This window comes from Euleptes europaea, chromosome 13 (assembly GCF_029931775.1).
Source record: "Euleptes europaea isolate rEulEur1 chromosome 13, rEulEur1.hap1, whole genome shotgun sequence".
In the NCBI taxonomy this organism is placed as follows: domain Eukaryota; kingdom Metazoa; phylum Chordata; class Lepidosauria; order Squamata; family Sphaerodactylidae; genus Euleptes; species Euleptes europaea.
This window is the reverse complement of record NC_079324.1, coordinates 39,353,231-39,369,361: the sequence shown is the minus strand read 5'-3', so window position 1 is coordinate 39,369,361 and position 16,131 is coordinate 39,353,231. Positions and strand designations below refer to the sequence as shown.

Here is a 16,131-nt window from a genome sequence, read left to right as displayed (position 1 = left end):
ATGGCGCGGCCGGCGGGGGAGGAGGCGGCGGCGGCGGCGGCGCGGCGTCGGGGGGAGAGCCCGACGGCCAGCCGGCTGCTGGTCTCCTTCCAGTACGTGCACGTGCAGCTGGGCGGCGGCGCGCCCTGGGGCTTCACCCTGCGCGGGGGGCTGGAGCACGGCGAGCCCCTCATCGTCTCCAAGGTGAGAGGCCCCGGCCGGGCCGCCGCGCTCCCCGGCGCCACGCGGGGCAGCCAGCCCCAGGCTGCGCGGGGCTCTGCCGCCGCGTCGCCCCCCCCCCCGCCGCGCGCTCTCTTCCGTGGGCGCCATTGGAAGGCCGGTGATGCCCGGGAGACTTTACGCACGGTCGCTTGATCCTCCTTTAAGCCCTGTGTCAGCCTGGATCGAACGCGTGCCTTTTGCCTAGTGTGAGTTCGATCCTGGCTAAAACAGGGATTAAAGGAGGATACAGCGACCGTGCGTTTTCGCCCTTTGCCTTGGCTTTGCCGCGCTCTGGATGCGCGTTTTCCCCATCCGAATCCTCAAAACTCCGCATGGGGGCTCATTGTTGAGTGTTGAGAATTTGGATGGGGAAAATGTGCACCCAGAGAGCGGCAAATCTAAGTCAAAGGGCAAAAACGCAGGGTTGCTTTATCCTCCTTTAATCCCTGTTTCAGCCAGGATCGAACGCACATTAGGTGAAACGCACGCGTTCGATCTTGGCTGAATCCTGGCTGAAACAGGGATTAAAGGAGGATAAAGTCACCATGTGTTTTCGCCCAATAGCTCCCTTGCGTAAATGGCCCTTGCTTGCCCTCCCGGAGTTTCGTTGTCCCGGGGGAAGTTTCTGGTCTGAGTTCGGCCTAGCCCGGATTGTCGGTGTGTCTGTGTTTTTTTTTTTGGGGGGGGGGAACGCATGGGAGGTTCCGCTTTGGATTTGCCACTCTCTAGATGCATATTTTCCCCATCTGAATTCTCAACACTCTGCATGGGGGCTTACTGTTGAGTTTTGAGAATTTGGCTGGGGAAGATGTGCATTTCGAGAGCGGCAAATCCAAGGCAGATCCTCCCATGCGTTTTCGCACACTGTGACTGCTTCCTGCCTCCTCTTTGCAAAACGCCCCGGGGAGGTGGCAACCGTGTTGCAGACTAGTGGGATGGGGTGGGGGAGGCGCTTGCTGGGAGGAGGATCGACTTCCCACAAAGATTACCCCCCCCCCCCGCATCTATCAGCCCTTGTCTGGGCCAGTGTGTCTTTGCCAGCTGTAGAGGTAGCCATCCAGCTGGGGCTACTGCACCTCTTGAGCATCTATGGAGGGCTGGAGTCGTTTGTGCTTTGTGTTTGAGCTGTGGACTGAAACTACTGAGTCGCACCATCCATCCCTTTAGCTTGGCTTTGCCCACCCTAGCTGGTGGTGGCTGTCTGGCAGGGCAAGGGTGCTCCCAGCATCTTCAGACCTGAGACCACTATGTGGTGGTGCCCCAGATAAAACTGGGAAGAACCATGTGCTGGCCCTGAGTCCATGTCCTCCATTAATTGAAACGGGAGTAGAAAATGAAACTTAGCAGTTGCCCTGCCTGAAAGTTGGCAAGCCGTACTTCCTCATAAGCAAAAGCCCCCCTTCCTTGGTGCCAGGGTGAGAGTTGATGCCATATTTTTTCCCCCTAAGGTGGTTGATGCATCCCTTCCCGTGCCAGCCTCTGCTAGAGATGCCCTTTGGGGCTTGGCTTGCTCGGCTGCCAAAAGGAGTTGTGCTCCTAATGCAACTTGGCAATTAAAATCAAACCCATCTGTGGTTTGGGGAAAGAAGGCTGGCTCAGCTCTGGTGGGATCAGAAGGTAGAAACTGCCAGCAAGAATGTTGAGAGGGGTATGGAGGTCAAGAGCCGGCTGGTTTTGCGCTGCAGTCCGTGGCGGGTTGCAGATGGGACTGGCGGGTTTGAACAACAGGCAGCCTCTGTTAAATATCCCCTCCTGCCTTCCTGTGTGAAGCTGCTGCTTCCCACCATGGCATCAGCTTCTGGTTGATTGGTACTGGGGTGTCTGATGGCTTCTGTGGGGGGCACAGCATCCTGTGTCCAAGGGCAAGCAACATGCATACAGCAGGACTGTCTGTAGAGCAGCAGCTAGGTCGTGGGCTTTCTCGATGGCAGGTCCAGTTCTCCAGAACGGTCTACTGGAATTAGCACAGAGGGTACCTTTTGGTGGCTACATGTAGGAAAGCATGCAATGCAGTTCTATTTCAGAGGGTATTTGTGGGAGGGTGAATTGTTCCAACAGGTTTAGATGTGTGATTTTAAAAATCTGTGCATTATTTTTACATGCGAATTGACTTTTGGGGTTTCTGCAACGTGTAGTTGTACGGTTAGTTGCCTCAAGTCCAAGGAAATAAGGCGGGATATAAATTATTTAATTAAGTAAACTTCTCAGCTTGACTGGTGGTATTGAAGAATTCCCTGACTGAACAAGAGGCCCTGGGATTCACCCCATCCCCCTTTTAACTGGTGGAGGTCAAAGTTCGACAAAGCATCGTTTTGAGTAGCAAAAAGGTATTGAGCCCCTACGTGTTTTTACCCTAAAAAAAGATTGTGCAGGAGGGAATGAAAGTTGCCAGACTGCTACTTGCGTGTATACTTGCATATGAAGGGAGGAGGCTTTTACATGGGGTAGATCTGGGTCATGGATGTCCATTTCTCCTGTACTTTTCTTCCTCCTCTGGCTTCATGAAGCTCAGCTGTTACCATCTCTTGGAGAAGCATATTCCCAGTTTTAGGGGTGGGAATGCATTATGGTTGCCTGGAAATGGCACAGATGAGTTTCTGCCAGCCCCTGTTTGGCAGTGGGGACAGAGAGAAGGTAGCCTTGCTGGCGCATACCATGCCCTTGCATTGGCATCTTGAGCCTGGCGTTGATGGCCCCTGATCCCCTGGCCCCTGAAGCTGCCATGCAGCTTTTGATTTGTGGCGTCTTCTTTGCCTGCTTTGCTTGCCCCAAACTTGGTTTCAGGCCTGCTGCTTCTCCGGTTCAGATTTGGTTCTCGTGAAAGAGGCTTTGTGCTGCACTTCACCCTTTCTCTCCTTCCCCCCCTTAAAACATTTCCTGAAGTGTTGGTTTACCCAGTCTGTATTTGTTTTAAATCTCCACAGAAACTCCTTCCTGACCAATAGGAGAAACTACTAACCAAGTGTTGTGATACTGTGTGGACTTCTAAATGCACCAAGAGGTCTTGCTGAGAGTAAATGGGGAAGGGCCTGCAATTCCTGCGGGACTCTTCCTTGCGTCTGCCAAACTTAACAATCTGGCGCTTTCTGCTGTTCTTTGCCCCCTCTTCGCAGTTCACCCTGGTGCCTTGCTTTCCTGCATTGTCTGGTTCAGTAGCTGAAAAACCACAGTGGGGCCCTGTGGAGCAGGCCGCCCCTGTCTCTTGTAAGCCCAGGCATTTCTATCCAGCTTTTTGACTAAGGGGTGACCTGTCCTGTCTTGTGTGAGAGCCAGCATGGTGTAGTGGTTAAGAGCGGTGGTTTTGGAGCAGTGGACTGTGATCTGGAGAACCGGGTTTGATTCCCCACTCCTCCTTATGAATGGAGGAGGCTAATCTGGATTTGTTTCCCCGCTCCTACACATGAAGCCAGCTGGGTGACCTTGGGCTAGTCACACTCTCTCAGCCTCACCTACCTCGCAGGGTGTCTGACAGGGGGAGGGAAGGTGATTGTAAGCCGGTTTGATTCTCCCTTGAGTGGTAGAGAAGGTCAGCATATAAAAACCAACTCTTCTTCCTCCTCTTCTTCCTCCTCCTCCTGGGATGATGGATTTGGATTCCCCCCCACCCTGCTGCAAAAGCTCCCTCTGTAGTTCAAGGCCTTCTTCCTGGGCCATTTTTGCACATTGTAAAAGGCTGTCTAAGGATTCCAGAAGACAGTTGTGGTATTTGATTTGAAGTGGCTGTATGCATGTAGCTTGGTGGCAGAGCGCCTTCTTTGTATGCGCAGAATTCAAGGTTCAATCCCTAATCTCCCCAGTTTAAAAGTATCTTGCATGGCAGGGCAGAAAAAGACCTTTATGTTTCCGAGGGAGAGCCGCTGCAAGTTGGAACAAACAGCCATGGACTCAGTATACTGTAGCTTTCTATCTTCAGATCAGTTATCAAGGGAGCAATGTCAAAGTATGTAAGGGAGAGAACTAACCATTAATGGTTGTGAGAATAAGCCTTGGGAAATGATCACTGAAATGTTCCGTCCTTCTCTTTAAAAGGAAGAATGCACATATGTATGTTTTTCAGTGTACTTCCAGATTCAAAAAACGTGACGCTTCTACTTGCAATAGTAGAGCCGGTGTGGTGTAGAGAGCCAGTGTGGTATAGTGGTTGAGAGCGGTGGTTTGGAGTGGTGGACTCTGATCTGGAGAACCGGGTTTGATTCCCCCATACCTTCACATGAGCAGCAGACGCTAATCTGGTGAACTGGATTTGTTTTCCCACTCCTGCACATGAAGCCAGCTGGGTGACCTTGGGCTAGTCACACTCTCTCAGTCCCACCTACCTCACAAGGTGTCTGTTGTGGGGAGGGGAAGGGAGGGAGATTGTAAGCCAGTTTGATTCTTCCTCAAGTGGGAGAGAAAGCCGGCATATAAAAACCAACTCTTCTTCTTCTTCAAACTGCAATAGTACCCCAAACAGTGAAACAATGCGTAACACACTTTCTCTTACCCACTTCTCCCAGTTATGGATGGACCTCCTCCCAATACACTCTTTCTCACTGACTGCTTGATGGCAGGGGGGCAGAAGGGCTGCCTGGGTGTATATGTGATGCAGTACTAGCCTGAACCTACTGGAGGTGCTAGCACAATCCCCCCCCCACACTCATTGTGGAACCAACTGATGGACAGGGGAGCGTGTGGAAGTAGCTGGAAAGAGTGCAGAACTCTTGGGGGATGCTGCTGCTGCGCCATGCCCCAGTTTATGGAGGTCCCACAACCCCACCATTGCATGCTCTTTCATGTTGTTACATGAATCTGTGTGTGAAATAAACTCGGGTCAGCAAAGCTTTCCTCCCTGGGGTGGCACTAACCATCTGTATTTACCACCAACCCACTTTCTGGATGGGCTGAAGTGGGTGGCTGTGTGCCAGGAGAGTCGTCTGGGTGCCGCTCAGCCAGGGCCAGCAGGCAGTGAATCATTAACTGCCCTTGTTCCTGCGCTGCCAGCCTTGGCACTTGGTTCTTGGGCTTGAAGCAAGGCCACTCCCCTGGGTGGAATGCCTTCTTGGTGCCAGGACTGGATTGGTCCCTGCGGGAGGAGAGGAAAGGAGATGATTCCAGGTGTGTGGAGGATGGCTTTTGCGATGCATCGTCTTGCGGCATCTGTGGAGGCCTACATATCACAACCGCTTCAGGGTCTGAAGGCAAGACCTTGCTTGTGCCAACTCATCATGAGATGGCTACTAGTAAAACATGGTTACTAGTAAAAATGGATACTAGTTACAATGCATAACTATTTGCTCCAGGATCGGAGGAGCATGCCTATTATATTAGGTGCTGTGGAACACAGGCAGGATGGTGCTGCTGCAGTTGTCTTGTTTGTGGGCTTCCTAGAGGCACCTGGTTGGACACCGTGTGAACAAACTGCTGGACTTGATGGACCTTGGTCTGATCCAGCATGGCCTTTCTTATGTTCTTATGCTTCTGTACCCACCTCCCAGATTGTACTTAGGAGCGGCAACACAGAGGGTGGCTTGTGAAAGGCATGCCAAGAAGGGGATCTGCTTTTTGCGTAAGTCAGCCTAGGCACCCCTCTGCCCCCATGGCTGCTGATGTAGTTGTGAGAAGTGGCTTCTGCTGTTTGCTGTGTGGCCTCTTCCACACAGCTAAGCTTTTCCATGTTCCTTGCATTGTCACTGCGCAAGTGAGACAGCTGTGGCTTTTTCGACGCAGCAACAATTTTCCATGCGGCTCTTAATTACCACTGCAGATTCAGAGGTCTTCGCAGCAGCAACAGAACATCCACGTGATTGTTTTCCTTGCTTAGGATTGCCACCCTCTAGGTACTAGCTGGAGATTTCCTGCTATTACAACTGATCTCCAGCCGATAGAGATCAGTTCACCTGGAGAAAATGGCCACTTTGGCAATTGGGCTCTATGGCATTGAAGTCTCTCCCTAAACCCCACCCTCCTCAGTCCTGCCCCAAAAACCTCCCACAGGTGGTGAAGAGGGACCTGGCAACCCTATCCTTGCTGTTTCCTTGCCTAAGTTCCCTGTCTCACCTCCCTCCCTGCACCACCAGAGGATTTGGGGCTGGGCGGGTTAACCTGCCCAGCCCCAAATCCTCTGGTGGTGCAGGGAGGGAGGTTTTACATTGTTTTAAGTCGTTATTTTTTTAAGCCTGAAAAATTTCTTTGGTTGGTGTATGTGTGTGTGTGTGTGGACGGGGGATGGCAGTTACAGGGCATTGAGGCAAGGGAAATGGTGCTGATGTGGGCAGGAGTGCCAAAATGGTGCATCTTCCCTTCTGTACTCCTTATAAGGGTGCTTTGACTGTGATCTTCTGAATAGATCTCGCCAAACCAGGTGTAGAAAAGATCATAGCAAAGTGGGTGGGTGGGGGGAACATGGCAGCAGGACAAAAGAAGAGAAGAGGATGATGGTCATGAGGACGCTCTCCGAAACAGGGCTGCTGTATGGAAGCCACAAAGGTGCAAAACATCTGAATGGAAGAGGGCCTGGATGCCATTTGAAAGTTATGTGAAGCACATCTGGAAGTGAACAGAGCTGAATGGGAGCTGAACTGTAGCCCTGGAACGTCTCTCTTAAGAAATGAAGATCGGAGTGTGGACTGATGTGCCAGGTGGGGTTGGTCTTCAGCATGTAACTCCCAGTCGCTGGCTGGATATTTGCTCTGAGCTTGGCTTGCTTCATGGTGTAGTGGTTAAGAGCGGTGGTTTGGAGCAGTGGACTCTGATCTGGAGAATCGGGTTTGATTCCCCACTCCTACACATGAAGACAGATGGGTGACCTTGGGCTAGTCACACACTCTCAGCCCCATCTACCTCACAGGGTGTCTGTTGTGGGGAGGGGGAGGGAAGGTGATTGTAAGCTGAAAATATTGTTGAAGGCTTTCACGGTCAGAGTTCATTGGTTCTTGTAGGTTAAAAAAAAAAAAAAACAAGACCACGGTCACACAGCCCGGATAACCTACAAGAACCAATGATTGTAAGCTGGTTTGATTCTCCCTTAAGTGGTAAAGAAAGTCGGAATATAAAATCCAACTTGTCATCGTGATCTCCTCCTCCTTCTCCTCCATCATTCATTAATAGGAGAGGCAATGGGATATAGCAGTTAGTTGGACTCGGATTTCAAAGACCCAGGTTCAAGTCTCCGTTGTGCTGTGAAGATCCCTAGGTGGCCTTGGACTAGCTGCACATTCAGCCTGACTGACTTCACAGAGTTGGTGTGGGGATAAAATGGAGAACAGCCCCGAGCTTCTTGGAGGAAGAGCCAGGAGGGTGTCTAAGATCAGGCACCAAATCTAGATCTCCTAAATACCTGGAGTTGTTTGTGTGCTGTTTTCCTTTTAAGCCTAAACTGTTTGTCCAAAGATTGGTATGTTTTGGAAAAGTCATTACTAACATCTTCAGGCTCCAAGATGCGAACAGAATTCCCTCCTTCTCCCCATAGCTTCCTGTCCACGTTTCCCTGTGCCCAGGTCCTTCTTGTTTTGCTTGCCAGAGGACGTCCACTCTTTCTGCAACTTGCTGGTCAGTGTTGGGTTAATCATACAGCTGATGCAAACTTGAGTAACTTTCATATATATCCAAGAGATGCAGGGTAGGGCATGCGCTTTTTTGGGGGGGGGGAGTGCCTGGGTCCCTCTCAGTGGTGATGAAAAAGGAGTTCCTCCTTGCTTTTCCTTGACAGGGTGGGATGGTGAGGACAGCTAGCATCTTCCTTGCTCTTCTGTGGCAAAGTCACCAGCTGCCCAATCAAGAACAAGGGCCTCTTTGTGCCATAATTAGCCGTCAGCCCGTGAACTCCCTTTTTTTTCTGCACTCAGGCCTAGCCCTCTTTCCTTCTCACTCCCTCCTGGAAGCTGGGGCCTGGTGTTGGGCCAGAAGACTTAGGGCTCCTCCTTTCTCCAAATTGGCAGGCCTGGCCCTACCCATTTTGGTAGTCAGAGAACCCTGCCTAACCGACACAGGATCCAGAATGCTGCTTCCTTTCTCTCCCCGCCCCCGTCTTGTGTGTCAGTATTGGCCAGAAGACCTGCTGTCTGTGCTTTCCCTGAAGAACAGCTCACAAATTATCTAAAACCCACAGTATACAGTCAAACCATCAAACGCACATAAACACAACCAAACCCAGTACAAAGCAGCAGCAGCAGAAGCTAGAAACAAATATTTTACAATCCATAACATGTAAGAGAAGGAACTAGACTAGTTCTCACTGCTGCAAATACTGCAGTTTTCAGTTCCTACTCTGGCCATGGAGTTCCATCCGTTGGGTGCCACTCTTGAAAAGGCCTTGCTCAGCTCACATCTGGCTGAGAAGGCACATGCAACGGGGCTCTGAGGACGATCTCAAATTCTGTGTACGTTCATACAGGAAAATAGCCCTTGAAGCACTCTGGACTCACATTTTAAGGCTTCAGAGGTCATGACTGGCACCTGAATTGGGCCCAGAAACTACTTAGAAGCCAGTACAGATGGTGCAACTCTGGTATGATGAGACCTGGCATGATGAGGGGTCTGGAGACCAAGTCCTATGAGGAAAGGTTGAAGGAGCTGGGTATGTTTAGCCTAAAGAGGAGAAGACTGTGATATGATAACCATCTTCAGGTACTTGAAGGGCTGTCATATGGAGGATGGTGCTGAGTTGTTTTCTGTTGCTCCAGAAGGTCGGGCCAGAACCAGCGGGTTGAAATTAAATCAAAAGAGTTTCCGTCTAGACATTAGGAAGAACTGTTAGAGTTAGAGCAGTTTCTCAGTGGAACAGGCTTCCTCGGGAGGTGGTGAGCTGTCCTTCCCTGGAGGTTTTTAAGCAGAGGCTAGATGGCCATCTGTCAGCAATGCTGATTCTATGACCTTAGGCAGTTCACGAGAGGGAGGGCACCTTGGCCATCTTCTGGGCATGGAGTAGGGGTCACTGGGGGTGTGGGGGGGAGGTAGTTGTGAATTTCCTGCATTGTGCAGGGGGTAGGACTAGATGACCCTGGTGGTCCCTTCCAACTCTATGACTCTATGACCCATGTAACCAGCTCTGACAGAACTGTCTACCTGCAGTTTCTAAACATTCTTCAAATGCAGCCCCACATACTGCATTGTTACAGTAGTCTGATACAGGGTATGAATACCTGACCACTGATGAGTTTGGGGGTCCCCATGATGGTTTGGTCTTCTGGTTTGGAGGGAGCCAATCGTAAACGAACAAGGTCCTCTTGCTTCGATTCGGTGCCACATTGGAAGACTTTGGAGGCTGTGTCTGTGCAGCCGCCTCCAATTGCATCTCACCTCTGGTGTGAAGAGCAGCTGCTGTCAAGCAGCATTGTAGCCCAGAAAGCGGGGAGGAGACAGCACTTCCACCCACAGCAGGGGGTCTGTGAGTTCCAGCCAGCCACAGGCCAGCTGTTTCCTGTGGGGAGGGGCACGTGTCTGCTTATCTTCTTGCAGGCTAGTGTGGCATAGCAGGAGGAAGAGCCGGACAATGCTGATGAATCTTTGTCTCAGTGAGCTCTTCCTAGAAAGGATTTCACAGTCCTCTTCCTTGTTTCACGAATATCCTCCCAGCCTCCGATCTCTTCCTACTCACCCTTCACAGTTCCAGGCCATGTGAAATTCCAGATTTTGCAGCCATTGTTTAAAGATGTTAATTAAATGCAAATTTGGATCTTTCATTCTGAGCTTGGAATTCAGGCCCTGGAGCTCATCTGGCCCTGCCTGTAGGCACCAGTTGGCTGAATCCCCGGTAGCCGGTGTTTCAGAAGGCTTCATTTCTAATGCTTCCAACTCTGTTCCCTTCCTCATGGCTACCTGAAGGCTAAGAAAAGTGTCCTTATCTCCCTCTCTTGGACGGGGCTGGCAGAGGTTGGAAGTTATTGTCTTAGCCTTCCTGGGTTTTGATGTGTTTTGTTGTGCTTCTGCTATTAAGATGTGCGGGGGGAGGTACATGCAGCCCTGCTTTTGCTGCAGCTTTTGGGTTTCACCGGAGCCATGTGGGTGGGTGGTCTTTTTTTAAAATATAATTTCATTTTTATTTTTTCCAAAAAACAAAACCACGCTTAACAAACTCAATCATTCCCATACATACAATATACTCCACCTTCCAAGGGCATCATTTTAAATTTATCATTACAAACTTACAGAAATAATAATAATAAAAACAAAGGAACAACGGCCTATTCAACTCTCTTACAATATGCTGCTTAATCTTAAAACTATACCAGTAGTATTTGTCATTTCTATTTATTCACTTAATCTTCAATCCGCTAATAATCTCTATTTACCATTCCATATAAGCTACACGGTATCATATATCCGTTAAATATATCTAATATTATCTAATATAATATCTAAATATATCTAATATTGTGGGTGGGTGGTCTTGAGAGTTGTCGTTGACCAAGAAGCCAATTGATGACTCTCTGCCCCCTTGCATGTTTCCTCGTGGAGATGAAAGTACAGCTGGCCTATAGAAATATGGGGCTAGAGGCATCTCAATATGTAATTTACAAAATTGGCTTCTCAAGCTGCTCTAGTTTAGATATAAGTGTGGGGGCAGGACTGTGGAGTGGTTTAAAATGTCCCTCCCCCCCCCCCATGGTTTGCTGCTTCATGACTCCCTTTCACATAAAGCTAGGTGTTCATCCTCTACTTGCCTAGCACACTCAGTGGGACTGCCTGGCTGTTTTGAGTACCAGCATGTCCCATTCTTCCTCATTCTTCGTTTTTGGAACCAGGCTGTTCCATGTCTCTTGTTTTAGAGAGGGTAGGGACCACTTTATAATTGATGTTCTTGGCACTGCATCTAATTAGTAATTGCGCTACGTGATTCCCAGATTCCCCAGATAGGTGGAGCGTCTAGACACCATGCCCCCATTGCAGAGTCTTGCCTGGGCCTGGTGCCGCAGATGAATGAAAGGGCTTTTGGCCCCCTACACCTAGACTGTCAAGTGCTCTGGCCTCTCTGTTCTTTGCCTCTCACACCCCACTGTTCCTGGGCCATTTGCACCATGTGCGGGACCCCCCCTCCCATTTTGGTACCTACAGGAGGAGAGGTATCTTGGACTCAGTCAGCAGGATACTGAGGCTCAGGGAAATTGGAAAAGTTGCCCTGCAAATGCAGGGATTCATGCAGCCGGCTTTCCTATTGTAGATGTGCATGGATGGGAGAAGAGCTCAGGATTTAGTACGGAAACTTTTGATAAACCTCCAAAGAATCCTGTAGTTCCTGGGAGGCAGTTTGAAAACCTCTGGCATGAGCTTGCATAACTGGGACTTCAGAGACATGCGTATAGCCTCCACGTCCAGCATTCTTGGAGTCCAGGCCTGCTGTTTGCTCCTCCCCAGCAAACTCCAAGCTCCCTGTTGCTTCCAGCTGGGATTTGAGGAATGAGAGCCTCTCTTCTTGCTCTGAGTGTGTGCCAGGCCCTCCGACTGTGTGCTGGCCGTCCCCATCTGGACTCTATTTCCGAAATGCGGCTGAGATGCGCGGGACGCAGACCCAGAGTTTAGAGCAGAGCGTTGTTTGTTTTCTTTCAGATCTGAGCTCAGCCCCTCCCGGCATTTGGAGAGAATGTGCTGATTTTGTACATTAGCTGTGCTCCGTGTGTTTGGAGTCGCAGCAGACGTGTAGGGAGACCAGGGGCATGGGGGGAACCAGCAGTGGCTAAATGGGGAGGTGGGATCATGGAAAAGGAAAGCTGGAAATGCTGAGACATGCTTCCTTTTCCTTTTTCTCTTTTCTGCAATTGAGTTCTCTCGAGCTGTGATTAGACTTCTTGCTAGTGAAGCAGAGTTGGGTCCCCATCAGAATTCGAATGAAGCATTCTGCATTCCGCTGAGGCCATGGCTAACTTATGGCATATTATTTTGCCATTATATCATGACTGTTTAAAAATAATTACAGGGGAATTGGAATTTTCAGAAAGTGGGAAGTTGCTGGTTTCCCAGCAGTTTGGATGGCGAAGAAGAGTTTGTTTCTGTAATCTCATTTGGAACTTTTCATTCCATACCTCAATAGGAGGGTAAGCTATTGTGGACTAGTCACTTTACCTTATTTGCAAGATTGGTCTGCCCAACTATTGAAGCTTGGTTCAAAACCTGAAACTGGACTTTTCACTGCATCAAGCTGAGTGCTGCGTGTGCTTCCAGCAAGCAACAGCTCTAATGGGCTCAGATGCACAATAAAAGTAGTTTGGTTAAGAAGCACCACCAACTCCACTGCAAATTGCGATAGCAGGCATAAATGACAGATTCTGTACTCATAGCCCCAGCATATGTATCTGTATGTGATTAACATACCTCGGGGGTTTAAAAAAATTACAATTGAGGACACGAGTCCTTGGCTGCTGGAGTTCATTTGTTCATTTAATGCTAGGTATTCCTTAGCATTAGTAAGCCTCTAGCCCTGGCCGCTCTCAAGATGTTTTGAATTTAAATTAATTCGGAGTGGCAGAGTGTCTTCCATATACATTTGTTTAAAAATTTCTCTCATCCTGTCCTTTTGAGTTTGTCATCAGTTAAGATTGTGATCTTAAGAGGAGCAGAGTGGGGTTTCTTGGTGGTGGTGGAGGGGAATTTTGTAATGTGAATCAAGTATTTTAGCTCTTCCCAAGGGATAGTAGTGCTTGAAGAGGTGGAGTGACCTGTCCTTCAGGGGGCACCTTTTGCAGCCTCTCAGCGTCCACAGTTGTGGTGACCTAGCAAAGGATTGTGCAAGTGGAGGGAAATGCAGATTTAGAACGAGAGAATCCTGTTTGTTTGTTTGTTAAAGGAATCCCATAGTGGAAGTTTGAGAAGCCCTTCAGTGACTGAAAATGTCCTTGCTGCCACATGTGGCTAAGAGCCCTGAGGTGGTGCTGCATCTTGAACATTGCTTTCTTTTGTTTGAGCCATGCGCCATCGAAATCAAACACTTGCATCTCAGTTCCTCCCAGAATTTTTAATCTTCCCATCCCTGACTTGGCATACCTTTTCCATGATGGGGATTCCCAGACTTTGTACAGGAGAGTTTGTTCTTTGTCTGGGATCTGTGGGTGGTTCCGTTCTGTGGGAGAGGGCAGGTTCTCCTCCTCCTCCTCTCTGTTTGGACAAAGCTCACATTACTATGCCCTGCCGCTCAACTACTTTGTTTATTAAATCCTGCTCTCTCGTCCAGAAGAGATTGGAGCCAATCTGGGTTTGAAATCTTGTCACAGCCTAGACTGGCATCTTGCCTACATCCATTGCTTTGAGAAAGTTTCTTGACTTTTACACATCCCAGGATTGGCTCTGAGAGGCAATTCATGCAGCTGCTTAACAACTCTTTTTCTAAGGTTGCTCCTGTTGTTGGGTTTTGGGTTCGTTTAGAAAGGCTCTTCTCAGTTGTGTTAAGCTGGTCTGCATTGTGCGTGTATTCAGAAGGTCTCAGCAGCAGTAATTGGTCCACAGATTTCACAGCCTTGGAGTATCCTAATTGGATCTGTGTTAACTTGAGTACCTTGGGGCTTGTGGCTGGGCCAAACTTTCAGGGCCTCGTGGGATGGTCAAGCTAGTTCCTCACTGGCATGAAAAACACAGGCTGCCTGCAGATGAAGACAAGCTGGCATTTCTTTTGTGCCCTTTGTCTGTGGGTTGTAGCAAGGACCTGCTGTGTTAGAAGTGGCAGATATTGGCCTGTCTCTGCAAGTCTGAGGACAGGATTTGAGAGCTAAGCCTAGTAGCACAGAGGGGCTTTGACACAGGGTCTCGTATCCTATGTTTTTAGGGTATGCCTGACCACGTGTCAAGGCAGATGAGTTAGTGGTGAGGCCTCCACTTGCTGTGTGTGTGTGCGTGCATGTTAAACAACATTTCTTCCTTCCTGCCTGCCTATCATCCATTCTTCTGCTAGCCAGAATGGTCTTGGCCTGCGCCTCTGGGCATGGCTTGAGCGTGGACTCCTCTGGCGAGCAGCAATGCAAGAGCTTTGTGGGTTCTGGACAGTCCCACTGGCATTTTGGCAGCACAATGGGCCCTTGTGTTTGCCAGGCCACGGGGGAAGCAGCTGAGGGAGCCCCCTTTGTGTTTCATGTGACTGTGACGGAGAAGGGTGGCCCAGCCCAAAGCCTCTGCTGTGCCCGGTGCTGCGGTCCCATCTTGGTCCTGGAGCCGCTGCTGGCAGGACCGTCTCCTTGGGGTCGCTGCTCTGCAGCCAGGAGGTGAGGATAGATAGTAGCCGGCGGGCAGCCAGAAACTTTAGCACTGCTGGTTCTTTAGATTGTGCTTTATCCTGCCCGTTGGGGCTGAGCAGCCAGCTTTCCCCAGGGATCAGCCCAGGGACCTCCCTTCTTTGCTATGTCCCTTTCTCTTGTTCCCTTGTCAAGGGGGTATGCATGAGAAAAGGGGGCCATTTCTCGCTGGGTAAGGTCGAGAGGATGGAAGGCTCCAAAGCAGAGGGGGATACTTTCTCTTGGATGGAGGGTTGTGGGAGGGGGAGTTCCTTAGCCCCTAAATCGGGAGGTGAGCTGGGGTTGATAGTGGTTGCGGTAGGGGTTGTTTTGGGGAAAGCACCCCATCTCTCCTGTATGGATCAGCTGCAAGTAAGTGAGGGTATGAACAGAGAGGTAGAGAAACCCAGCCAGAAACATATCCCTGGATAAGGTCTTTCGTTAGCCTGAGGACTGTTTTGATGAGGATCATTCTAGGCTGATAACGGTTTCATGCTGTTTTTATGCTCTGGCTAAGGTTTTAATAGTTTGTTGATTTGAATGGTTTTTGCCCCTGTTTTTTTTTTTTTAATTATTTTATCATGTTTTATATTACCAACCACATGCTGTTTTAATGCTCTGGTTGAGGCTTTAATAGTTTCTTGATTTGAATGTTTTTTTCCTGTTTTTTTATGTTTTATATTGTCACCAGCCACAAACGGTTTCTCTGGAGAGGTGGTATATGGATTTTCTAAATAAAGGTGTTAGATCCCAGCTGCAGGAGAGAGAGGGGTGCATTTGTCAGTGAAATCGCCTGGGTGGGGGACCGCCCTGCGATATGGGATGGCGTTTGGTGGGTGCTTTCTGTATTGTGAATTTCCGTTAAAGCTCTTCTCGCAGTCGCTGCCAGTAGAGCATAGGAGAATTGTGTGTGGCGGGGAGAGTTGGCTTGTTTGTTCTCTTTAATGCTAAACTAAGCAGTTTCCAGCTGGTATTCATTTCTGCATCACTTTGTGTGCGTGGGGGGGGGAGGCTGGGCAGCACTTTTCAGAGAGTGTGGACTAAGGACTTGTTGCTTGAAGCATGACCTGCTCGGGAAGAATGCCGCTAAGTTTGTAAGAGGAGGCTGGATAGTCTCTCTCCATGTCCTTCTCTTCAGCCCCTGTGGCAGGGGGCTGCTGCTTGTCGGGCCAATTGGGGAGCGCCTGGGTGCATGTTGGCAAGGCCCTGCGTGGGAGCCTGGCCTGTCTGCTTGCTCTCACAAGCCAGCATGGCTGGTGGTGTGGTTAGAGTGACGGGCTAGGATCTCGGTTGGAATCCCCACAGTCGTGGAAGCTCAGTGGTTGACCTTGGGCCAGTACTTTCAGTCTTGCCTACCTCACAGGGTGGTTGTTGGGATAATATGGGTGATGGGAGAGTGGAGTTGTAAGCCGCTTTGGGTCTCCATTAGGGAGAAAAGTGAGGTATAAGTCTCTAAACGAATGACACTTGGTGGTGTAGTGGTTAAGAGTGGTGGACTCTAATCTGGAGAACCGGGCTTGAGTCCCCACTCCTCCCCATGAGCGGTGGACTCTAATCTGGTGAACCGGGTTGGTTTCCCCACACCTACCCATGAAGCCAGCTGGGTGATCTTTGGCCAGTCACAGTTCTCTCTGAACTCTCCTAGTCTCACCTACCTCACAAGGTGTCTGTTGTGGGGAGAGGAAGGGAAGCCGGTTTGAGACTCCTTAAGGGTAGAGAAAAGTGGCACATAAAAACCAGCTCTTCCTCTTCTTGTTCT

General features: G+C 49.7%; 1 protein-coding gene across 1 annotated transcript in view; it reads left to right on the top strand.

Moving 5' to 3' along the window:
* SHROOM4 (shroom family member 4) overlaps nucleotides 1-16,131 on the top strand; it is a 33,413-nt gene continuing 17,282 nt past the window's right edge. The window contains exon 1 of the mRNA XM_056859792.1: nucleotides 1-183. Within this exon, the coding sequence (XP_056715770.1) occupies nucleotides 1-183 (183 nt within the window). The remainder of the gene's footprint in view (nucleotides 184-16,131) is intronic.